The following is a 25,309-nucleotide window of genomic DNA, read 5'->3' as shown; positions in this document are numbered from 1 at the left end:
ACTTGTACATGAATGTTCATAGCAGCATTAGTTGAAATAGGTAAAAGTAGAAACAACCCAAATGTCCATCAACCGATGAAAGGATAAAGCAAATGTGGTATATGCATACAATGGACTGTTGTTCAGCCATAAAGAGAAATAAAGCACTGACACATGCTACAACGTGGATGAACCTTGAAAATATTATACTAAGTAAAAGAAGCCAATCACGAAAGACCACATATTGTATGATTCCACTTATACGAAATGTCCAGAATAGGCAGATCCATTGAGATGGAAAGATTAATGGTTGCCAGGGCCTAGAGGGAGGGAAGAATGGAGAGTGGCTGCTAATTGGTTTCTTTTTGGAGTGATGAAAATGTTCTGGAATTAGATAATGGTGATGATTTCACAACCTTGTGAATATACTAAAAACCACTGAATTATACACTTGAAAGGATGAATTTTATGGTATGGGAATTACAGTGCAATTTTATGGTATGTGAATATATATATGAAGTATTGAAGCAGGCAGTGACGATACAGCATGATAAGTCTAGAACAGTGCCTGGTGTGCAGCTGGCACTCAATAAATATTTTCAAATGAATGAATGAATATAAGGGCTATGAGAGTGAAAAAAGCACAGTGCTGAGGGAAGGAGACAGGCACAAACACAGTGATTCCAAGCCAAGACCTAAAAGGTGAATGGGAGATTAGCCAGGGAATGGGGTAGGGAAGAGAACTGTGTTTTAGGAAGAGAAGAATGTTCCAAGCAAAGGGAACAGCATGTTTGAATGTTCGAAGGCCTAGAGAACATGACATCTTCAAGGAACTGAAAGATGCAGCAGAGCTGCAATGAGAGGAGGTAGGAGCCAAGGATGAAGCTGGTCCTCAGAGTCAGACAAGAGCATCCTGTGAGCCATGGTAGGGAGCATGGACCATATCCATATATTTCTTATCTTATATATTCATAAAGATACTAGATGGAAACAAGAAATGATATAAGGTAGTACCCTGGGGGGTGGGCAGTAGGAACTGGAGAGTTGGGTGACAGGATGAGAAATATTTCACTTCATTATATACCTTTTTGTATTTTAGTGTTTGAGCCATGTAAATTTATAGAGAGATAGAGAGAGAGAGGTATACATAAAGTGTATCCCACATGAGCACTAAAAAGTCACACAGCTAGTAGGAGCAGAGCTGGACTTCTAAGCTTTACAGTGAAGATGCTCATCAAGAAATCTTTGGGGATCGTCCCATTGGCAACAACATGGATGGAACTCGAGGGTATGATGTTAAGCAAAATAAGCCAGACAGAGAAAGACAAATACCGCATGATTTCACTCACATGTGGAAGACAACAAATACATGGATAAAGAGAACAGATTAGTGGTTACCAGAGGGCAAGGGGGTTGGGGTGTGGGCAAAAGGGACAAAGGGGCACATATGTAGTGATGGATAAAAATTAGACTGCTGGGGGTGAGCATGATGAAGTGTATTCAGGAGTTGATAAACAATAATGTACACCCCAAATTACACAGTTATAAACCATTATAATCCCAATAAAATTACTTCAAAAAAACAAAGATTCACAATGATGTAAACTATTACGCATCTCAATTAAAAAAAATAATAAATAAATAAATAAAAAGAAATCTTTGGGGGACCAGACTGGCAGTGTAGTAGTTAAGTTTGTGTGCTCCACTTTGGCTGTCTGGGGTTCGCAGGTTCAGATCTCAGGCGTGGAACGACACACTGCTCATCAAGCCATGCTGCGGCGGCATCCCACATACAAACTAGAGGAAGATTGGCACAGATGTTAGCTCAAGGACAGCAGTCTTCTTCAAGCAAAAAGAGGAAGATTGGCAACAGATGTTAGCTCAGGGCCAATCTTCCTTACCAAAAGAAAAACAAGAAATCTTTGGATGATGATTTAATTTTCTCTGTATGCTTTCCAATGGTTGAAAAAGATTAGATCTGCTTAACAGCTATATTTCTTTTTGTAAATTAATAATTTGACCTTAAGGGTTATATTCCAGCCTAATGGTTATCGTAAGGCAGTCTCTCTCACATCTGGCACCACTGAACAGCTGAAAGCCTGAACTGCAAATGTGAAGCCTGTATTCTCTGCAATGTGATGACACTAAGCTTAGATGCTCTGTGGGACCCTGAGTGGCAACCTTTCTCAGGCAATGCCCTTGTTATCTCCTTGTGCACTTATTCAAATGACAATTCTCCCTCTGAAATGAAAATATTAAAATACAGAACAGGGAAAGTTCTTCATTCAATAGCTTAATTCTACACTTTACATTTTAGAGAGAGTGATTCATGGCTAGCAACAGGCGTCCACGGAGACCTGAAGCCTCAGATCAGTTTCATTTTGTCATTTGTTGCATCAAGAGTCCAGTATGTGTTTTGCTCCAAGTTTCTCCTGTGGGTTCTTGGTTCAGAGTCAATGGATCTGGGGAGATGTCAAGTCATTTTGGATGCTCTCAACGCAAAGGTATCAGATGCAGAAATGGCCCCAGCTAGATTTGGGACTCTGTTGGTTTATCTTCATGTTCTCACTGACCCTGGGTGAACTGCTGCTGCTTGGTCCTCTTTCAGCTGTGAAACAGGGTTAAGAAACCACTAACCCATCTACCAGAGCAGTCAGGAGAAAGAGCTGATAAACTCGGTGTCGTGGAAGCGGGCAGATGCGAGTGCATAACAACGCTGCAAAGCCCCAGTTTTAAACGTCGCCAGAAGAATATATGTCTGAGACTTGAAGGCTTCAGAAAATGGGGGAAATGGCTTGTTAGGGTCTACTCCTGGGACGCCTTGGGAAACCCATGGCCTCCTCTCTGTTTCCATGAGCCAGAGGGAGGGGAGGGCTCCCTGTGGCTTTGGAGGGAGCCCCCCCAGCACCTCCTCTGGGGGTGGACATGTGTCTCCCATTAAGAAACTTCCTCCCAGACCTCTCAGAGCTCTTTATATTTTTATTGTTTTGCTTGAAAAGAGGAAACTTAAACAAAGAACACAGGGTAATGGAGTACCAAATGGACACAGCAAGGAAACTGAGCATGTGGGCATGTCCAAAATTTTTGTTGATTGATGAAGAGAGGGAAATTACTAGTGGGGGTCAGGGCAGGACTCCAAGATTACCAGATGTAAAGAGACTGAGGGGTCAGCTAACTCCACATTCTGCAGAAGAGGAAACAGAGGACTAGAAAGATAAAGGATCGTGTTCAAACTTGCAAGGCTAGTGGCTGATAAGAGCCAGCCAAAGCCCTGGATTTCTGGGTTGGCCACGTACCCTGCCTTCCTGTGGCTTGGCTAGCAAGTGACCTTCTGAAAAGATATTGGTGATAAGGGCCCTTTGGCCTGGTCAGCAAGTTGAGGTCTACTTGAAAAGGGACCCCACCAGTCCCCAGTCTCTGATTCAGACAGAACATTCGTGTGTGAATCTCAGAGGCACACAGCAATGAAGAAGCAGCCACAGACCTCTAGATTTAGCTCCAGAGTCCCCACTCTTTTATGATGACAGTGTGGGTGGGAGATGGAAAGGAATGCCCTGAGGAGGCAGTTTGAAAGGTGCCCATGCTCCCTCTCTCAAAAATTTTACCAGGCCTTTTTCATATTTGAGAAGAAAAACATTGAGAGCACTGAGAACACCACGGACTCGAAACCCAAAGTACTTTCTGTGCCTATGAACCATGACAAGCCGATTCTGAGAACTAGACAAATATGAACTCAAGAGGTGGGAGTGAGGGAGAGTTGCAGAAATGATCAAGCAAGGGCAATCCTACCAGTTTAAGTGGGAAACAGATTACCAAACTATATATAGACAGAGAGGTAGAGAGCTTTGGAGTATCTACCTCTATATCTCTATACCAAAAATAAAATTCAAATGCCTACATAGGGCCCTTCCTAAGTAGCCCATTCCAACTTTTCTAGCCGTAATTCTTGCTCCATCCTGCCATACACCCTAAGTTACAGCCATACCTGACTATTTGCTAACCACTCATTCAGGGGACATTTATTGAGTACCTACTACATCCTAGGTAATAGGAAGATAAACAAGTACATGGTATGTTCAGATGAATTAATTCATTCATTTATTCCATGAGCCTGTCTAGAAAGTATTCTTTATCTTTCCTTCTCCCTGCCCTTGGGCCTGGCTTGCAGTTTTTCCTCTTCCTGGCCCTCTTAGCTCAGGCTTTTCTCTCCAGAGCAGTGGCCTTTTGTGACAGAGAATTGGGAGGAAACTAGGAGGCAGGAAGAAAGGCCAATACAGGAGGGTGGACGCCAGGACTGGAAGAGTTTTTTAAGGGCTGCAGTGTGTGCGAATCACTGACAGGTGGATGGGAAAGAAAGCAAGGGGATTTTAAGGAGAATGGTGACTCTGTATTTCCTTCTGGGTATAAACAATTATAAGTGAAGACCTTGAACAGTTACCAAAATTACTTTTGGTTTCACCAAAGGCATCCTTTTGACCTCAACAGCACTCTGCAGGGCATGACTTCATATGCTTTCCTTATTCATTCGCTGGACAAGTATTCATGGAGCGCCTTGTATGTGCAGTCACCATGCAGGGCCGAATAAAACAGACTCGGTCCCTGTCCTCCTGAAGCTTGATAATTAAATAAACAAATAAAAATGGAATTATAAATTGTGCTATGTATTTCGAAAGAAAGAAGCACAGAGCCATGAGTGGTAGTTGGGAAACTGCTTCATGTCTTTGGAATGCATCCTGCTCTTCACACTTCGGGGTCTTTGATCCCACTTTTAATACTGAAGTATTTTTTTGATAGTGTACTCTATCAAAATCCTAATATTATTAGTAAAAGCTCAAATATCACGTTCTCAGGATGCCATTTCAGGTCCCCCATTTAGTCTGTCCTCTCCTGGCACATTGCTTGCAAGTCTTTTAAAAACGCAATTCATTCTGCCAAGTGTATACCTGTTGTACAGTGACCAAGTGTCCCGGTTTGTGTGGACTGAAGGATTTCCTGGGACCAGTTGGTCACTCCAACCTGTTGACAAGTCTGTCTTCTCCATTACATCCAGCATTCCAGGAGGGAAGGGAAACCTTCTTCTCTCTACTCATGCAATGATTCTTACCTAGAAACAGTAGTAACATTAACAACAATAAAAATGGTTTGCACTTGAATATTGACTACATTCCAGGCCCTGTGCTTCATTCCTTACAACAAGCAAACTAAGTAGGTCATTTCCCTTTTCTATAAAGAAACTGAGACTAAGCCAGTTAAGCCAAGATTTGAGAGGTTGTGACCGAAGGAGAGAACTTAATCCCTACTCACCATGCTAGCAAAGTGGTTCTCAAACTTTTTGATCTCAGGACCCTTTTACACTCTTTTTTGGGGGGAGAGGGTAGGCAGTTTTCACATTTTATTGTACTTTTATTAAATTTCATCATTAAATTGCTTAAGTATATGCTGATCTTATGACCAAATTTTTGAAATGTAAAGATAAATGGATGGATTATTTCAAAATTGTGCTATATTAGACATTATAGAATATATTAAACAATTAGAGAATCTAGGGGTGGTAAAACTGGCCTATATACATTTACATTTAGTGTCACAAGTAAATGCTAGAGGGACAGGAAGACAAATGTAAAACTTTGGGAAAAATCTTTTCAAGACTAACTGAGGTCCTTGGTTGCTGACAGAATCTGCCCTGGACTTCAAACTTCAGACAAACTAAGGAGTCTTTTTGTCAGCATACGGAAAAAAAAAAAAAAAAAGAAATCACTGAATTGTATGAAATCCCTATTAGTCAGGAGAAACAGTGGCAACAGGATGGATTAAGGAATTGGCTCATGGTGGTCAATTTGAGGGTGGGGCTGGCTAGTCCAAAGAGAGCAGGGCTGGCTGGAGGCTGGAAATCCAGTTGGATGTTGTAGCTCAACTCCAGGATCTGTAGATTGAAAAGGTCAGAAAACAGTCCAGAAGCAGAATGTTAGTGCCTCTCTCACAAACCTTTGTTTTTCAAAGAAGCTCCTAGGATGCTTTCCTCAAACAGGGCTTTACACTCTTAAAAATTATTGAAGACCCTCCAGAAACTTTTATGTGGACTATATCTACTGATAGTAGTTACTATCAATAGTTATTTAGAAATCAAAACTGAGAATTAAAAAAAGTATTTCTTAGTTATTTCATTTAAACATCAATGCACATTAACAATAACACATCTTGTAAATGGCAAATAACTATATTTTCCAAAACAAAAAATTTTAGTAGGAAGAGTGGCAAATCTCTTTAATGTCTAGCTTAATAGAAAACTGCTGGATTCTCACACCAGCTTCTATGTTCAATTTGTTGCAACATATACCATGAAGCCTCTGGAAAACTCTACCGCATGCTGGTGAGAGAAAGTGAAAAAGGCAAATAACTTCTTAGTAGGATTATGAAAATTGTTGCCTTCGGAGACCCTTCTGAAAGGGTGGTGGAGCCCCCTGGGGTTTCTGGACACTTTGGCAGGTGCTGCTGTACTGTATGAAACTATAAATGGCGCATTCAGGCTTTTCAATGCTTTTATGGCAGGCCTCAGGGAAAGAGGTAACGTTTGGTGTACACGAATGTGGGTTTTGGTATGTAGACGGCCTAGACCTTGACAGGGACACCAGCGAGGACACAGGGAGGACAACAGGCACCTCCCCTGGGCCAAATCCTGACTCGCGAGCTCTCCCTGGCTTACCCACGCGCTGCTCAACCATGGACTACAACTCCCGGCAGAGCTTGCGGCTTGGGGCGTGTGTCGGCAGCCTTGAGGAGCTTGGGTGACTCAAGCCGAGTGACGGAGGTGAAGGGGGCGTGCCTGTTTTGGGGGCAGGAGCCCTGCCACAATTGGAAGAACTGGGAAGAGGGGGCGGAGTCGGTGTTTGGGTCAGCCAGTGGTTTGCGGTCAGGCGGAAGCGGGGCACGGGGCGTGGCCGATCTGACGCGGGCTGCGTGGGGCTCACCGAGCCTCGGAACTGGGTGTCGGGGGCGGGAAGGTGCCGTCTTAGGGCCCGGGCGGCGGGGCGCGGCAGATGGCATCGCGATGGAGCAGCGAGAACGTGGTAGTGGAGTTCCGCGACTCCCAGGTGAGCTGGGGGCCAAAGGGAGCCTTCTGGGCATGCGCCCTCCGCTTTCCCCTCCCCCACGCTGCCGGGTTTGTGGCGGGTTTGGCAGGGCGACCCCCCAGCCCGTGTTGGGGGGGCGGGAGAGGGGGTGACCTGGAGCTGTCAGACCCGAGTGGGCAAGTGGAACCTTGATGACCGTTGGGGACAGTTGGGGCGGGCACGGACGGAGTTTTGGGGTTCCCCGCGGAGGTACGCTGAGTGGGGTCTGCCTTGGGGCACTGAAGCGCAGAGACCGCGCGCGAGTGACTGCCGAGGGGAGGCTTTCCACGGCCAGCGGGGTGACCGAGGGGATATTTGCTCCCCGAGGCCAGGGGCTGCGCTTGGCGCAAGTCGCAGAACTTCTCTGAGCCTCAGCTGTGTGGACTTCATCCTGCCTCACAGGATTTTGGGGTGGATTCGATAAAACAATTTCATGCAAAGTGCGTGTTTCAGCGCCTAAGCTTTGAAGTGGTTGTTGATGCTAGAATACTGGAAAATACCGTATAGTGAAATAGGAGTGTGCACTGTACGTATTGCCTGGGTTCGAATCCCAGCTCAGCCCCGTAGCCTGTAATCACGCTCTGCGCATCCCTTTTCTTACATCTAGAAGGTGCGAATCGTACCTACCTCATAGGGTTGGCGTGAGAATTTTATGAAGTCATACGTTTGGATTGTGTGGTACAATGAGGGGCACGTAGAAAGCCTGAGGGAACGTTAACACTTTTACTAGGGGCTTTTACCATTTTTCCCTTTTGTATCTTCCATATGCCAGGCCTTGTGCTAAGTGATTTATCTAAATTTTATTTTTCTAATTCATGAAAGAACCATACAAGATAAGTAGATGTTATCCTTTTTTTCCCAAACAAGGAAGCTGATCTCAGTTTGGCTGATCCCAAGTGACTTGACCAGGGCCTCCCATTATGTGGCTGCGTTGGCATTTGAACACAGCGTCTGGCGCCAGAGCCCTTGTTGGGCTCATTATGCTACCTTGCTTCATACTGTATGAATCTGTTATACAGATGTTCCACAGTAAATATTGTGTCCCCCCTTCTCCAGCACCTAGGACAGGGTCTTGGTGATTGTCTGATTCTCTTCATTTATTCAACAAATATTTATGGAACACAGTCATGTGCCACATAATGATGTTTCAGTCAACAACAGACTGCGTATATGATGGTCGTCCCATAGGATTTATTCCATATAGTCTCGGTGTGTAAAAGGCTGTACCATCTAGGTTTGTGTTAAGTACTTTAGGGGAAGAAGTTTTCCTCTACCCTTCTAGGCTCTGCTGGCTAGTCTAAGAACTGAACTGACATGAGACAGATGAGCAGGAGAAAAACAGAAGTTTACTAACATATACATGGGAGGAACTCGGGGTAACCAAGTAACTTACCAAAATGCCTGAAGCCCTCACCTTAAATACCATCCTCTGCTAGAGACAAAAAAGAAGATGTTGGGAGTGGGGAGAGTTGGGAATTTCAAACGGAAGGAAGGCAATTCACAGGTAGGTGAAAAGGAGAAAATATTTGGAAAGCAAGTGTTTGGCCACACAGAAACAGAAGAACACAGAGGGAGCCCAACAAACAGGCTTCTCTAGGTTCCTCTCTGCCCACCACCTACTTCATGTTATGCTAAGGTGATAGCTCACTTCTGGAGACAGATTTTTGCGTGTTTTTTTTTTTTTTTTTTGAGGAAGATTAGCCCTGAGCTAACATCTTCTGCCAATCCTCCTCTTTTTGCTGAGGAAGACTGGCCCTGAGCTAACATCTGTGCCCATCTTCCTCTACCTTTTTCCTATATGTGGAACACCTGCCACAGCTGGCTTGCTAAGTGGTGCCATGTCTGCACCCGGGATCCGAACCGGCAAACCCCAGGCTGCCGAAGTGGAATGGGCAAACTTAACCACTGCGCCACTGGGCCAGCCCCCTGGAGATATGTTTTTTTTATCTGATTGTTTTAGGCGGGTAAGGGGGAGGTAACAAGAAAAACTTTCTTCTTTTTTTTGTGAGGAATATGGTCCCTGAGCTAACATCTGTGCCAGTCTTCCTCTACCTTGTGTGTGGGATGCCATCACAGCATGGCTTAATGAACGGTGTGTAGGTCCGTGCCTGGGATCCGAACCTGTGAATCCCAGGTCACCAAAGCAGAGCATGAGAACCTAACCGCTACGCGAGCAGCCTGGCCCCAAGAAAAACTTTTTGAGTCTTTTGTTTCTTAAAAAGAATCAGCCTGGGAGTGGAGCTCTGGTGAAACGGCTATGTGGCCCGAGGGGGAACTGCAGGTTCCTACAGCAGCCTCAGCGAAAGCCTCTGCACAGCACTAGTGGAGAGGTCCCGACTGGCAGTTGCAAGGCGGGAAGACCCTGGGGCAAAAGTAGCACAGCTAGGTGAGCTAACGACAGACTGCAGAAGATACCCATAGCTCTGCTGGGACCTATAGTGGACAAGTGTGATCTTGTGGGCTCTGTCAGTGACAAAGCTGCGATTGTAGGTCATCCTGCTCCTGGCTGCTGGGAAAGCCCATAACACTGCTGCAGACCCCAAGGAGGGAGTGCATCTAAGTGGGCTGCAATAGTAGGCACCAGCAGCCTGAGGCCCCCTTGCAATTGCCCCCACAACCGACGAGGGACCCCACAGGACCACTGTGACTACGAGGAGGGGTCCAGGTCCAGTCAGTAACAGCTGACAGGGTTCCTGGTTGGTGCAGTCTAAACAGCTGCCCCCCCCCACACACACCAGTAGCAACAAGTGGAAACAGCGACTAAACTCTATCTCTATGTGGAGGCACAAATCCACGCCATCAAGCAATATGAAAAAATATATTAAATCTCCAGAACAGAACGAAAATGATAAGCACCCAGAAAACAAACCCAAAGACAATGAAATCTATAACCTAAATGACAATGATTTCAAAACTGCCATTATTAAAAAACTCAACGAGTTAAAAGAGAATTCAGATAGACAACTCAATGAGTTCAGGAGCTATGTCACAAAAGAGCTTGACACTATAAAGAAGAACCAATTAAAATACTGGATATGAAGAACGCAGTGGAGGAGATTAAGAAAAATCTGGACTCTCTGAACAGTAGCGTCGATAATATGGAGGACAGAATTAGCAATTTGGAGGATAGGAATATAGAAAGGCTGCAGACAGAGGAGGAGAGAGAACTAAGACTAAAAAGAAATGAAGAAACTCTCCGAGAATTATCTTACTCAATTAGGAGATGCAACATAAGGATTATAGATATACCAGAGGGAGAAGAGAAGGAGAAGGGGGCAGAAGGCCTGTTTAAAAGAATCAGCCTGGGGCCTCAGCAAAAAGGGGAGGATTGGTGGATGTTAGCTCAGGGCTAATCTTCCTCAAAAAAAAAAAAATCAGCCTAAAATAATCTTCATGTTAAAGGTGTTACCAGTCCAGCTTCATTTTTGCCTGCTGCCAGGAAAGCTAAACACCAAGATGACGAGATTGCAGCAGAGAGAGCTTTTAATCACAAGGCAGCCATGCAAGGAAGCGAGAGCATGAGTCTCAAATCCACTTCCCCAAAAATAGGGACTCAGGGATATTTATGGGATAGGGGGGTAAGGTGGTCTGCAGTGTGGAGATAGAAGATTGGAGGTGAGGAGAGGTGAGGTCATTGAAGATCTGCACAAGCGTGATCAGACTCCATGCGTCTTCATAGGATGCTTGTTCACAAAGTTGTGGCGTGAGCATGATCTGAGGATGGAGTTTTTAGCCTCTTGACATCAAAAGGTCACCTATTGGACATCTGCATGGGCCCACTTGATGAGTTGGTGATCTCAACTGGCCTGGAGTGGACAAAGGGGTTCTAATTCCTGAAAAACAGCTCACACACTCATTATCATAGTGACCCAGACTCCGGGGAGATGTTATCTGTAGGAACCTAGTGGGAGTCAGGTAGCATATTGCCTAAACAGCACAGTTAACAGTGCGTAGGTTAAACAGCTAAAAGAGATAATCAGTAGTTGCAAAAAGAAAAAAAACTTTAGCTCCTAGCTACTTAATCATCAATGGCTAACTCTCAGCTGGTTTCAAGGAGAAACATTTTAAGGTGGCAAATTTTATTTCCCTTCCGTATACCTATGATGTTTGCACAACTACAAAATTGCCTAATGACGTATTTCTCAGAACATATCCCCATTGTTAAGCAATGCATGACTGCACCTTCTGTGTGCCAGGCTTTCATTCACTCATTTATTCAATAAGGATATATTGAGCTCCTGCCAGGTGCACACTGTGCCAGGCACTGTGTCAGCACTCAGATGATTTATACTGAAGGGAAATGTGGATTACCACAGGGAGGTGATGTGGTTTCTTCTTTTTAAAACCCCATCCTGTCTTTTGCCATAAAGATTAATGAGTGGAGGAGCCACCCACCAGTTTGCTTTATGGTGCCCACTGATACATAGTCCCCATGGGGAATTTGAGTAGCAGCATTTAGATTAAAGGATCCCAAAACACTTTGCACTGTCAGCACGGTGTCTCTAGGAGGCCTCCTTTCCCAAGGCAGGTGCCAGACTCCTAGGGGAAAAGAACCATCCTCATCTTACCCTTCTTGTTAATTGCTTTCACTGGGGACTAAGAACAGAATCATGTCTTGTACCTCTGAGCCTGCTAATTTGAAAGCTACTAATCTACAAACCCTTTAATTCTCACAGACTGCCAGGCAGTCTCACCTCTACTTCACTATAGAGATATAATTGAAGGGACCTGCAGAGAGGGTGCTGACACATATATTAGGATGCTATGAAGTAGTTTCAAAATAATTAAACCTCAACAGCGGTTGTCTTAGGAAGAGAAGGAAGTAAATTGGGTAGTTTAACTGCCTTGCAGGAGTTTCTGTTTTTCTTTCTGATTTTTCTGTTCAGTTGGTAGGGTACATTTTAGTGTGAATTAGCATGGTTTTGTCGTTGATTCTGGTGGTAACTGGGGGGCATGCGAACCCATTTTGTTATTGATTTTATTAATGTAGAAAGAAAAAGTTAAAACTCCTCATATTGTCTTTCTGAAATAAACTTTTGAAAACACCCTGCCCCTTTTAAAAATCATTTTAAAAAATTAAAGCTTTTAGATTTTTCAGAGAAAAACCCTAGCCTGAAAGGCGAAACTCTTTTTTACAGTTTATGCAAGCATGATTTACTTTTAAAACGATGCCTTGAGATGTTACTGTCACTGATTAATAGTGAAGAACCTGTGCTGCTTGGGAACTGCTCTGAAGAGGTCCTTGGAATCAGTGAGTGTTGACACTGTACGAAAACTTAGAGGTGCTCTTCTAGAGCATCTCTCTTCTAAAGCAGCACCATCCAGTAGAATTTTCTGCGATGATGGAAATATGGCCATTGAACACTTGAAATGGGGCTAGTGCAATCGAGATACTGTATTTTTAGTTTAATTAAATTTTAATTAATTGCTACCTAAATAGCTACTTATGGGTGGTGACTATGGTCGATATTGGAAAGTGCAGTGGAGGTTAAATAGTTTCCATTCTCAAAGAGAGGTAAGATGGCGGAATGTGCAGTTAACAAGTCTAACTCAACAGTAAGTGCAAAAATATAACAGAGTGTGACTATTCTGATGAAGATAGGAACTGTGGACTCATAGCAACTATCTTCCTAATGTCTCCACTTTGGCGTCTGTGAGAGATCTCAAACTCAATATGTCCAAAGTAGCTGGACATACCCTGGGACCACTCTCCCTGTACCCCAGCTTCTTGCCCCTTTCCAATCCATCCTCCACACAGAGTGATTTTTTTAATCTAGGTTTATTGAGGAATAATTAATGTACAATAAAATTCACCTCTTTTTTTGTTTTTATGTTTTTAAAGATTTTATTTTTCCTTTTTCTCCCCAAAGCCCCTGAGTACATAGTTGTATATTTTTAGTTATGTGTCCTTCTAATTGTGGCATGTGGGACACTACCTCAGCACGGCCTGATGAGTGGTGCCATGTCTACACCCATGATCCGAACTGGAGAAGCCCTGGGCTGCCAAAGCAGAGCGCACAAACTTAACCACTCGGCAATGGGGCCAGCCCCCCAAAATTCACCTCTTTAAGTGTACAATTTAATGAGTTTTGACAAATGTATGTGGTCCTGTAACTACCACCACAATTAAGATATACAACATTTCCATCACTCCAGAAAGTTTGCTCATGTAGCCAGTCTTCTTTCCTTACCCCCAACCCCTGGCAGCTGCTGATGTGATTTCTGTAAGAAATGGAATATACAGTGTGTGACCATTTGAGTCTGGCCTCTCGCACTACTTTTGAGACTCATTCGTGTTGTTGAACATTCCAGTTAGTCCGTTTCTTTTTATTGCCCAGTAGTATTCCAAAGTATGGATAGACTACAATTTGCGTATCCATTCACCTGTTTATGGATATTTAGGTTGTTTCCAGTTTTTGGTGATTACGATTAAAGCTGTGATAAATATCAAGGTGATTTTTTTTTTTAAGAGCTTCTGTTTTTTTTTTAAAGATTGGCACCTGAGCTAACAACTGTTGCCAATCTTCTTTTTTTATTTTTATTTTTTGCTTTTTCTCCCCAATCCCCCCAGTACATAGTTGCATATTTTAGTTGTGGGTCCTTCTAGTTGTGGCATGTGTGATGCCACCTCAGCATGGCCTGACGAGTGGTGCCATGTCCACGCCTAGGATCTGAACCAGTGAAACCCTGGGCCGCTGAGGTAGAGCCTGCGAATTTAACCACGCGGCCACAGGGCCTGCCCTCAAGGTGATTTTTTAAAACATAAATTCATTCATATCCCTCTGATGAAAATCCTTCAGTGGCTTCCAATTAGAATAGAATATAAATTCCTTATTTTGGACTGCTTTGTGTGTTGGCATCTGCCTACTTCTCACATCACATCTTGCATCACTTTCCCCCTCACTCACTGTTTTCATCTTTCTTCCCCTACTACAGGGTAAGGTCCCTGAGGGTGGAGATTTTGTCTTGTCTTCTGTCTCCCTAGTGCCTAGACTAGTGCTTGGTATGCAACAGCACTCAACAAATATTTGTTGAGTGAGTAAATTTTGAAAATCAATTATACTGATTAACAATATTAACAGGAATTAGGAAAAAAAGTACTTAGGTTTTCATGGTTGTTAAAATAAATTTGTATTTTGGAATAGTTGTAGATTTACAGAAAATGGGGATGATAGTATAGAGAGTTTTCATATACTCTACACTCAGTTTCCCCAATTAATAACATCTTACACTAGTGTGGTACATTTTCCACAATTAATGAATCAATATTGATATATTAACCAAAATTTATACTTAGATTTTCTAAGTTTTTACCTAATGTCCTTTTTCTGTTCTGGGATTCCATCCAGGATCCCATATTAACATTTAGTTGTCATGTCTCCTCAGGCTCCTATTGGCTGTGACAGTGTCTCAGATTTTGTCTTTGATGACTTTGACAGTTTTGAGGAGTACTGGGCAGGTGTTTTGTAGATGGTCCCTCAGTTGGGATTTGTCTCATGTCTTTCTCATGATTGGTCTGGGATTATGGGTTTTGAGGAGGAAGACCCTAGAGATAAAGTGCCATTCTCATCACATCATATCAAGGGTATATGCAATGAACGTGACATATCACTGTTGATGTTGACCTTGATCACCTAGTCGAGATAGAGTTTGTCGGATTTCTCCACCGTAAACTTACTCTTTTTGCCCTCTTTCTATACTATACTCTTTGGAAGCTAGAGTCTATATGCAGCCCATACTTAAAGAGTGGGAGTTATTTTTCCCCATCTATTTATTTATTTAATTACTTATATTTGTATGAACTCATAGATAGATATTTATTTTATACTTTGGATTATAATTCAATACTGCTTTATTTTCTTCCTCAAATTATTTAAGCTTTCACCATTGGCAACTGTTTCAGGTGATTCCTTTGTTCCTTTGACATACCCCCATCGTTTTTTATTTTTATTTTTTAATATATAATACTTCCTTACTTTCTGGTACTACAAAATGCTCAACTCTCATCTCGTGTGTTTCCTGCCCCAGTGCTAAAATTAGACATTTTTCCAAGGAACCCTGGTTCCTTTTATTAGAGAATGATATTAGAAAGCAAGATCTGGCATTAGATGTGCTCATTGCTATTGGAGTGTCATTGCCTCTAGGCCTTCTCAGCTGACAGAGCAAGGAAATATATACTAATCCATGTATATACACATATCTGTAAATATTTCTTTTTTCTTTTTTTTTTAAGATTTTATTTTTCCTTTTTCTCCCAAAGCCCCTGGTACCTAGTTGTGTATTTTCAGTTGTGGGTCCTTCTAGTTGTGGCATGTGGGATGCCGCCTAAGCATGGCTTTATGAGCGGTGCCATGTCTGCGCCCAGGATTCGAACTGGCGAAACCCTGGGCCGCTGAAGCGGAGCGCGTGAACTTAACCACTCGGCCACGGGGCCGGCCCCTGTAAATATTTCTATATGTAATCATCTGTATCAATATTAAGCTGAACATGAGTTCACACTTCTATCTTCCACTCTAATCCATTATCACATGGATCATTGTGGCCTCCGTCCTTTGCTTATCAGTAACCTCCCACTCCAACAGGGAGAAACCTGGCTCCTACTGTCTTCCATCCACTTACTTAATTGTTCAGTTCCAGTACAGATACACGTCACTTAATGACGAGGATGCATTCTGAGAAATGGGTTGTTAGGCGATTTTGTTGTTTGAACATCATCTATCTGCCGTGAGATCTTGGGCAAGTTACTTCCTTTCTAAGCTTCAGTTTCTTCATCCATAAAACAAGGATAATAGTACCTGCTTGTGTGCAGGATTTCCCAGACCACTCCCAGTTTCACTAGGAGGATTCACAGCTGTATTTGCCGTTATGATTTATTTCAGTGAAGGGATACAAAATAAAATCAAAGGTAAAGGGTGAAGTCTGGAGGAAACCAGGCACAGGCTTTCAAGAGTCTTCTCACCGTGGAGTCACTCAGAACATGCTTAATTCCCCAGCATCCAATTGTAACAACACATGTGAAATGTCGTCTAACAAGGAAGCTCGTTAGAAACTCAGTGCCCAAAGCTTTTATTTGGGGCTGGTCACATAGGCACCCTCTAGGTAGTACCCAAATTCCAGACTCCCAGAAGGGCAACAGGTGCTCAGCATAACTCGCATCGTTTAGGCACGGTGAGCCACTTTTATCAGTTAGGGAATTGTGGGAGCACTCCCCAAGTCCAAGTTCCCAGACCCAGCCAAGAGCCAGCCTCGCAAGCAGGCGTCTGAGGTTCTCAGTCTCACGCCTGCTGTGTTAAATCTTTTCTGCACACTGCCTTGCAGAGTTGCTGTGAGGATTAAATGAGATAGTCAATGCAGAGCACTTAGCATAGTGGTCAGCATACATTAAGTGCTTGATACATGTTAATTATTATGATCATATTAGAAAACTTGCCTATGGAAGCAACAAACTTGGCCTGACAAAATAGACTCATGGAGCTGAGAGGACCTTTAGAAGACATCTCATCTACCCTCTTATTTTACAGATGAAGAACCTGAGACTCAGAAAGCTTAGGTGCTTTTCCGAGTGATGCCCAGTTTATGCCTATTTAGTTTGTGGGGAAGTGAGGATGTTCTCACTTTAAAGGGGGAGACCTCCCGAGAAACACCCATTGTACTCAGCATGTGAACAGAACCTCGGATAGATAACCTGTAGTAAGCATTAGACCAGGATCATTCAAAAGCAACCTTGGCAGCAGGGTCTGACTCTAATTTAAAGAGATTGGATCTTGTCATTTGAAGTGGTGTGATCCTTTTTATATCAGTGGGTTTCAGTTTGGGTTTTATTCTATGAAATCTGATAATGCATACATTAGAGTCTTTGCTCAGGCGTGTGACACATCAATATTAGGGAAACTGAGCTAGCTCTAATTTGCATTGGTGGATGTTTCCACTTTGTATCATTTGGCAGGATTAACAGGCAAAGCATTTTGGTTTTTTTGAGCAGCTCTTTGTAATTCAGCTGGGGTCAAAAGAGAAAGTTGATTTCTTTCCCTTCAAATAAACAAACCCTAGATTTTGTTCTGTGGATGGCAGAAGACTAGTCTATAGAGAGGCTTTCCTTTGCATTGAATCAGGATAGAAAAGTAGTCCTAAGAAGCTGTGTTACACATCCTTCCCAGAAAGATCAACTTTCTAACAGAACCATTGTGTTTGTACCAATATTTAAGTGTAAATCCAAAATGGATTTGTAAAGCAGTCCATCTCCAAATTCAATGTTATTTGACCATTGTAAAATATCATACCTGTTGTTTTTTAACAGATGAAAATGTTACAGCATAAGCTTTTTTTAGTAGCAGTTTTGAGATGTAATTCACATGTCGTACAATTCACCTGTTTAAGGTATGCGTTTTAGTATATTCACAGAGTGCAACCATCACCACAGTCATTTTTAGAACATTTTCATCACCCCAAAGTTTCTTTTGTGCCTTTAGCCATCACCCCCCGGTCTCCTGACTCCCCCAGCCCTAGGCAACAACCACTAATCTACTTTCTCTCTAGATTTGCCTATTCTGGACGTTTCATAGAAATGGAATTATATAATCTTTGGTCTTTGTGACTAACTTCTTTCACTTAGTTGTTTTCACGGCTCATCCATATTGTAGTATGTATCGGAACTTCATTCCTTTTTATGGTCGAATTATATTCCCTTGTATGGCTATTCCACGTTTTGTTTATCCATTCATCACTTGTTGGACTTATGGGTTGTTTCTACTTTGGCTGTTGTGACTAATGCTGCCATGAACATTTGTGTATGAATTTTTGTATAGCATAAGCTTTTAAGACTTGTATCGTCCGTAATAGCTAGCATTTATTGAGTACATACCATGGGCCAAGCATTGTGCTAGTGAATTGATTTTTACCCTTAAGGAATTGCAGTCTAATGGAGGAGACATATTGGTAAATAGAGAATTGTTGTAAAGTGTCGTAAGTGCTATATAAAGATAAGCCTTGGGTACCGTGGAAGCACAGCTGATTCATACTGGGGGTGCGAGAGGGGGTGGTTCAGAAGAACTTTCTTAGAAGAGCCTAAACTGAATCCTGAAGAACAAGAAGGAATTGGCCAAGTGAAGAATGGAGAGAAGTGTCTTCCAGGCAGAGGAGGCAGCTGGTGTGAGGATACAGAGGTGAGAGAGTGGCTGCCTGAGTTTGGAGGGCTGGAAGAAATTCGTTATAAAGAGTTTGTCATGGCTGGAGTGTCGGGACGGGGTTGGGAGGTGAGAGACATGAGATGGTCTGTATAAGTGAGCAGAAGAGAGGTCTTAGGTGATCTTTAATGTCATGCTAAGGGCGTTGTACTTTATCCTGCAGGCTGTGGGGAACCACTAGAGGTGCATGAGCAAGCAAGGAGAGTAACCAGACTGAGGTCCAGCAGCAGCCCTGAGGGTGGAGGGAGCAAGGCTGGTGATAGGCAGGTGTCCCTGTCCAGGTGAGGACTGATGAAAGCCTGAGCTGAGGCAGAGATAAGAAGAAATGATTAGGAACAGACTAGGAAGGGGTGTCCAAAGTTTGGAGGAGTCCCAGGAGAGAGTCGTGTCATGGAAGCCAAAGGTTTTAAGGAGGGAGTGATCATTAACGTGGTTCTGATCCTGCCACAAGATCAAGTAAAATAGCTAATAACAGGTATCTGCTAATTTCAACAATGCAAGAGGTCAATGACAACCTTGGCTGGATCATTTTTTATTGCTGTACACTTGAGAGGTGGTAGATGAGGTTTTGAATCCCGTTCTGACCCCAGAGCCCATGCACATCCTTTCTGCTGTACTGGACAAACTCCATTTTACATCTGCAGAAATGCTATGTAGACTCTTTCTTCCTTTTAATAAAATGTGGTCTTTTTCTTTGGATTGGTAAAGCCAAATGCCTTCATGAAGAAATGATTTTTTAAATAAGGACAACAGCAATTTGTGTATGAAAGCTTACAGGGTCTCATGGAACTGATATCTTTCATTAGGCCTCAGCCCATCTTATCCAAATTATTAATTATATTTTCTTCAGGCTAATAAGAATCAAACATCACTGTCAATGCTATTGTAGTCTCATTTCATAAAGGTCATATGACTCCTAAAGTGTGTCACAAAAGCCACCATCCTTCCTGCAGTTGAAGAAACAAGGGCTTTATTCTCTTCTGTTTAAAGATGTCTCTTTGATAGAGAGCAGTTCTGAACAGTAAGTTTGTTTTCCTACAGGTGGGAGAGGACAGTTCAGTATCTAACAACAGAGGTTGAAAGAAGACATGTTTGGAATTTTACATTATAAAGTATGTGGGTAACGTCCACAAATTTTTATCATCAGCTTGCTCTATTCTAGTAGAAAGTTTCACACAGCAGGCAGTGAACTATCGAGGTTTGTTATCATAGGAGATATTAAAGGAGTGAAAGAACTTTAGAAGTGTGGATGAATTCGTGGCTGATAAATAGTCAAGGGGAATAATGAAGAGAGTCTACCAAAAAATTCTTTGGAATGTCAAGAAGCGCCTTAGCACAGTATGAGCTGGAAGGACCCTGATTTTGCCTTGATTCTGACCTGTCTTTAAACAGAAAATGTTCACAGAGCATCTGTATGTACAAAGCAGCTCATTGGGTGCTTTTCTCTGGGAGAAAAGAAGTAGACCCTGTCCTGCAGAGGCTCACCAGCTAGAGGGAGAAGATAAATGTATGTATACAGCAGTAACTCCTACAAAGCAAGTTAAGGCAAGTCCTAGGACAGAGGAGCAGAGAAGGTGGAATCCCCTTGGTGGCCTCCGGGTGAGCCTCTTAGAGGAGGTGTGTCTTGGAACTTAAAAGATGAGTAGAAGTTCAACAGCAGAGCAGGAGAGAAGGACTTTGCAGGCTGAGGGAAGAACTTAAGCATCTCATTGGAATTGGGAGAGTTGCTGACCTTCTTTGAGAAAGGTGAGTGCTGCGAATGGGTATGGTTTGAGCAGGTAGAGTGTGGGAGGTCAGACTGAAAAGTTCTGTAAGCGTCTGATTTGGAAGAGTTTGAAGGCTGAGAGGTTTCCGCTTGATTCTATTCAGAGTGAAAAACCAATAAAGGTTTTAGAGCGGTGGATTGATGTCATCAGGACTCCATTTTCAGAAGGTTTAGTGTTAGAAGAGGAACGGGAGAGAGGAAGGTACACTGTTTGGAGGTTGTTGCTATAGATCAGGGCACAGGCACTGAGCGCTTAGACCGGGATGAGAGGAGTAGAGAGAGAAGAGACTTGGAATGCCTTTGAAAAAAAGCATTTTTTATTATAGAATAATGCAAATATATAAATAACACAAAAATGTAGGCTCATTTAGAAGAGTGAAATAAAAAGACCCCTAGGAACAATTACCATTTAAACATTTTGATATACTTTCTTCAGTGTTTTTCTTAGGCATAAGTAGCCGATTTAAATTTTAGTCCATAGTCGGGTCTAAAATACCACTTTCCTTTACTTCTCTAAGCTGTCTTTAATCCGCAAGTCCCTTCCTGCAGGCTGGTGGGAAATTCTCTCTCAGTAGAGGGGCTCTCTTCCTGTCTTGCAGTGGGATCATAGAAGAATCCCACGGTTCTTAACCCCCTGATGTCCAGACTTAGCACACTCTGCCATCCCCTGTCTGGTGCATTGAGGGTGGTGAGGTCTTGTGGGGAATTCTGTCCCCTACAAAGAGCCAGCTTTTACTCTGGTCAAGTTATTTTCACTTCCTCTGCTTAAAGCACTTCCCTCTCTCCCTTCCCTCTTTGAGACAGCCTAGCATAACCTCCTTAATGTGCTCTTACAAATGTAGTGTTGGCCTCTTTTTTTTCTGGGGTAGGAGTAAGGAAACATCAGTTAGGTCTTTTTTTGTTTTACTATTTAAAAATAACTTCTGATTTTTGATAAAGTGATATGGTGAGTTATGATACTCCATTTACCGTTTTGGCTTCTGCATTTTTCTATGTCATTTTTTGATGCTTCCAGAATATTCTGTTGTATAGATATGCATAATTTACTTGTAGATAATAAGATAATACCAGATAAGCAACTCTGCACATAAGGGTTTTGCTGTATTTGGATAGATTCCAGAGGTGGAATTACTGAGTCAAAGAGCATAACTTTTTTTATATTATTACCAGATCACCCTTTATTAGTATTCTATCAGTGTACCACAAACTTAGCAGCTTGACACCCGTTTTTGTTAGCTCACAGTTCTGTAGGTCAGAGGTCCAGGCACTGCGTGGCTGGTTTCTCTGTTCAGCATCTCATAGGCTGAAATCCAGGCGTCTGTCAGCTGTGTTCCCATCTGGAGGCCAGATCGACTATGGAACAATCTGCTAACAAACTCATTCAGGTGGTTGGCAGAATCTAGTTCCTGGGGGTTATAGGACTGAGGTCCCCATTTTCTTGCTGGTTGTCATTTAGGGGTCACTCTCAGCTCCTAGAAGCCTCTCTCAGGTCCTTCCACCTTTACTTATTGTCACCTTGCAATAGACAATCTCCCTCGTCTTAAATCCCTCACCCTTCAAATCTCTGACTTCCTCTGTCTCTGGCCTCTAGACCTAGATTTAAAGGGCTGATGAGATTAGGTCTCTCTATCTGCCCCCACTCTCCCAAGAACTTTTTCATCATCCTAGACAGAAACTCTATATTCATTAAACAGTAACTCCCCCTTCTCCACCACCGCCAGCCCCTGGCCACCTCTATTCTACTTTGTTTCTATGAATTTACCTGTTCTAGCTACCTCATATAAGTGGAATCATGCAATATTTGTCCTTTTGTGCCTGGCTTATTTCACTTAGCATAATGTTTTCAAACATGTATGCCATTGTATGTATATACCACGTTTTGTTTATCCACTTATCTGCTGATGGATATTTGGATTATTTCAGATCTCTCTATCTTAAGGCTGATTGATTTGGGACCTTAATTACATCTACAAAATCCTTCACAGCAGGACCTATATTAGTGTTTAGTAATGGGGAGAATATGTGTGTGTACACCAAGGGCTCAGAATCTTGGGGCCGCCTGAGGATTCTGTCTACCACACACCCTCTAGAAAGATTGTGTACCCCTGGTTGGAGGTACCCTTTTGCCCTTGTTCATACCTTTAGTCTATAAATTGCACTGAAGTGTTCTGGAAATGGCATCTCCTTTCACTGCCTGCCTTTCCAGCTGGGCTTTTCTCTGCTCTCGACTGTAGTGGAATGAAGGATGCATAATAATCACTTTTCAGCCTCCAGTGAGAGCATTCTGGCTTTGTGTCCCCACTATTACCTATGACATGTTTCTTGAGGGTGTACGAGTGTGAGAAGCCCACTAATAAGACCAGCGAGAGTGATGAAGAGAATTTCTGTTTACTGTTTGTGATTTGTGAGTGTAGCAGAATGTACAAAATGGATTCTCTCTTGATAGTCTCTTGGAAAGAACTTAGAGCTTTTAATAACCAAACAGTGGCACGGACTGTTTCAGATAATACCCTGAGAACACAGCAGGACTTGAACTTGTCCAAATACGAGAATTTAGGGCCGTAACTGCCACGGTTAAAATAAGCCTTATGCTTCAGCCTGAATGTAAATTCATTTGGTTCAGTGTGGCCTTTTGGGAACTGGACATTGGATCCTGAAAAGATGGTGCTCCCTAGGAATTGAGAGACCTAGGAAATGGAAACCAGTAAAATGTGCTAGAAATCTGAGATTAAGTGGGAACTGGGCATCTCAATAACAAGAACATGACCGTGGATTCAGCAGGGGTGGTGTTTGAATATTACCAATTGCTGTTCGGCTTGGAGGAGGAGTCCATGCCCTTTGGAAAGGCTTAGGTGCTTTGTAAGTGTGTGTGATGTCTCAGGTTAGGTTTCGCTTAGAAAGGGCTCTTAACAGCTCTGTTTGCTCTGAGCTAGTCATGTTGTGCAAGGGCTCCAGGACTTTTGTCTCCTCAATTTAGAATACGCCAGCTTGGTTGTATGTAGTCCTGGTGTCGAGGGGGACAGATGGCAACTGCCCTATTGTGGAAGGTGAATGTGAGATTTAGGTTAGAACTAGAAGCGGGTAAAAAAGTGTCCCCTATAGAGAACTAGTGATACCTGCCAGCTGGGGACCACTTGGGTCATAGGAAGAGTAAGACCCAAAGGTGACTGCCTGCGTGTCTTCTCCAACCTGAGCTGGCTTTGCTGGCAGAACTGAATCTGTGTTCTCTCTCACAGGCAACTGCAATGTCTGTGGACTGTCTGGGGCAGCATGCAGTGCTTTCCGGGTAAGTGAGCTTACACAGTTTGTCTGCCATGATTTCTGGGAAAATGTCTCAAATCAAGAGGTTTCTGGAAAATTGGGAAATACTCTTATATTTAAGGGTTATGGTCAGAGGGTTTAGTTCTGCTATCCTAGTGACCTCAGGGCCACTTATGGGGATTATTTGCAGTTTATTTTTGTTTCTACCCTAACAGACAAGCAATAAAATTCCTTTGAAATTTCAGTGACTGGTAGTTTGGTCTTGAAATTGCAGTTTTCTGTTTACTGCACAGACTGTTGAGAAGGATGCTATCTGGTATGGTCTAACAGGTAGTTAGTTACTAGGATTGAGGGAATGGGGTTCTAGTGTGGCAGTGCCATTAATTATGAGCCCCTGGACGGTCATTCAGTTGGCCTTACCTGGACTTCAGTTTTCTCATGGAGAAATTTGGTTTCATCACGAAGTAACTGACCTACATAATTTCTGTAGTGTCTTCTTGCTCAAAATTTTTTAAGATTCTGGCGATTAAGGGCCATCCTTGCATTTACTAACCCCCTAACATTGTACCAATATGATAACATTTAATGTTGGAGTCCTCCCTTCCCTTTCATATTATTTGAGATCATTACCCCTACCTCTCAAGTTCAGCTGTATTTTCATTAACTTTGCTGTTTATGAACCAATTTATAAATCAATGAAGTACCCTCTTTTCTGGTAACTTCATTATTTTATTTTGAAATCATGTTTTAACTTACCTTGAAAAAAAGCACATGGCAAACATTTAAATAATTCAAAGGTTATACAATGGAAAGTGAATTTCTTTCCTCCCTCTGATGCTCCTCCCCAGAGACAGTTATCAGTACAGTTTTCTGATGTCACACTGGATGCGTAGATAAGGAAAAATTGGTGTCTCTTTTCTGCCCCTCCCTATTGACTTTTTTAAAAAACAGAATTATATTACAATATAATTCACATATACAACTCACCCATTTAAAGTGTACAATTCAGTGGTTTTTGATATATATGATTAATTTCCTCCTCAGTTTTTAAACCTTCTTTTTTTTAAATCAGGGAAATACCTATACATAGTTTAAAAAGTCGAGTAGCACTACAGGGCTTATATTGTCAGGCAGCAAAATCCTACCTCACCTTTTCCCCACCCCGATCCCACTCACCAGAAGCAACTACTTGAGAGGCTTTTAGCTATTTCTTTTGGATTGCCTCCATTTTTTTCAAATAGTATACATATACTGCTATATTGTCGTTTATCCATTGTAGATGTTGCCAGTTGACTTCTACAATAGAAGATGAGGATTAGGACTTTTGCTTAGCCCTGTGGGTCCCTTACATACATTCCTAACCTTCCCCCTCTTTCAGTCTTAGTTATATAACAATTGTTGGGTGGAATCAGTATTCGGGGTTCTTTTTCTCAGTTATTAGTGAGAGGTCCTATGCCATTCTGATTCTGGACTCTGTATGTGACCTATTTTTCTCTTTGGAAGCCTTCAAATCCTATCTTTGTCTCTAGTGTGATCTTTATCTCTAGTGAGTGTGAAGTTTTCGCCGTGATTGCTTTGGTGTGTGTCGTTTATCACTCATTGTGTTGGGCACTTAGAGGCCTCCCCTTTTTTTACATTATTACTTATTTTATCTAAACAAATAGAAGCATAACTAACATACACTTGGCATCACTTAGCCATATTCACAGCCCATAAATACTCTCAGGTGCCCTGGAATTACTGTGTCTCAAATATTAGACTTGTTAGTTCGCTGAGGTGGATGTTGTCATTTGTAGCGTTCTAGGAGAGAGTGGGATTATGTAACTGGAAATCACCAAGTGTGCCTGTTTTGGCATGTTCTTAGATGTGTATACATCCATATTGTTTTTCAACTTGATCTTGAAGTTCACTGTTTCATTTTCTCGTATTGAACTTTAAAATATGTGTAATAAAGTGTATACTTAAGTGAACAGCTCAAATAAATTTACAAATATATATACCCATGTAATCCC

General features: G+C 42.5%; 1 protein-coding gene across 7 annotated transcripts in view; it reads left to right on the top strand.

Annotated features, from left to right (window-relative positions):
* Positions 1-6,855: 6,855 nt before the first annotated feature.
* The window catches only part of WDR59 (WD repeat domain 59), an 83,365-nt gene continuing 64,911 nt past the window's right edge, over positions 6,856-25,309 (top strand). For 6 of the 7 annotated variants that reach the window (XR_011498938.1, XR_011498939.1, XM_014849606.3 and 3 more), the window contains exons 1-2: positions 6,883-7,070; positions 23,273-23,322. Coding sequence is in view for 5 of the 7 variants with exons in the window: in XM_014849606.3 (XP_014705092.1) it covers positions 7,017-7,070; positions 23,273-23,322 (104 nt within the window). In the remaining 2 variants the exon portion in view is untranslated. Of the gene's footprint in view, positions 7,071-23,272; positions 23,323-25,309 lie in introns of all 7 variants that reach the window. The other variant, XM_014849691.3, reaches the window with a different exon arrangement.

Source organism: Equus asinus, chromosome 28 (genome assembly GCF_041296235.1).
Source record: "Equus asinus isolate D_3611 breed Donkey chromosome 28, EquAss-T2T_v2, whole genome shotgun sequence".
In the NCBI taxonomy this organism is placed as follows: domain Eukaryota; kingdom Metazoa; phylum Chordata; class Mammalia; order Perissodactyla; family Equidae; genus Equus; species Equus asinus.
The sequence above is the reverse complement of the archived record's forward strand: the minus strand, read 5'-3'. Positions and strand labels throughout refer to the sequence as shown.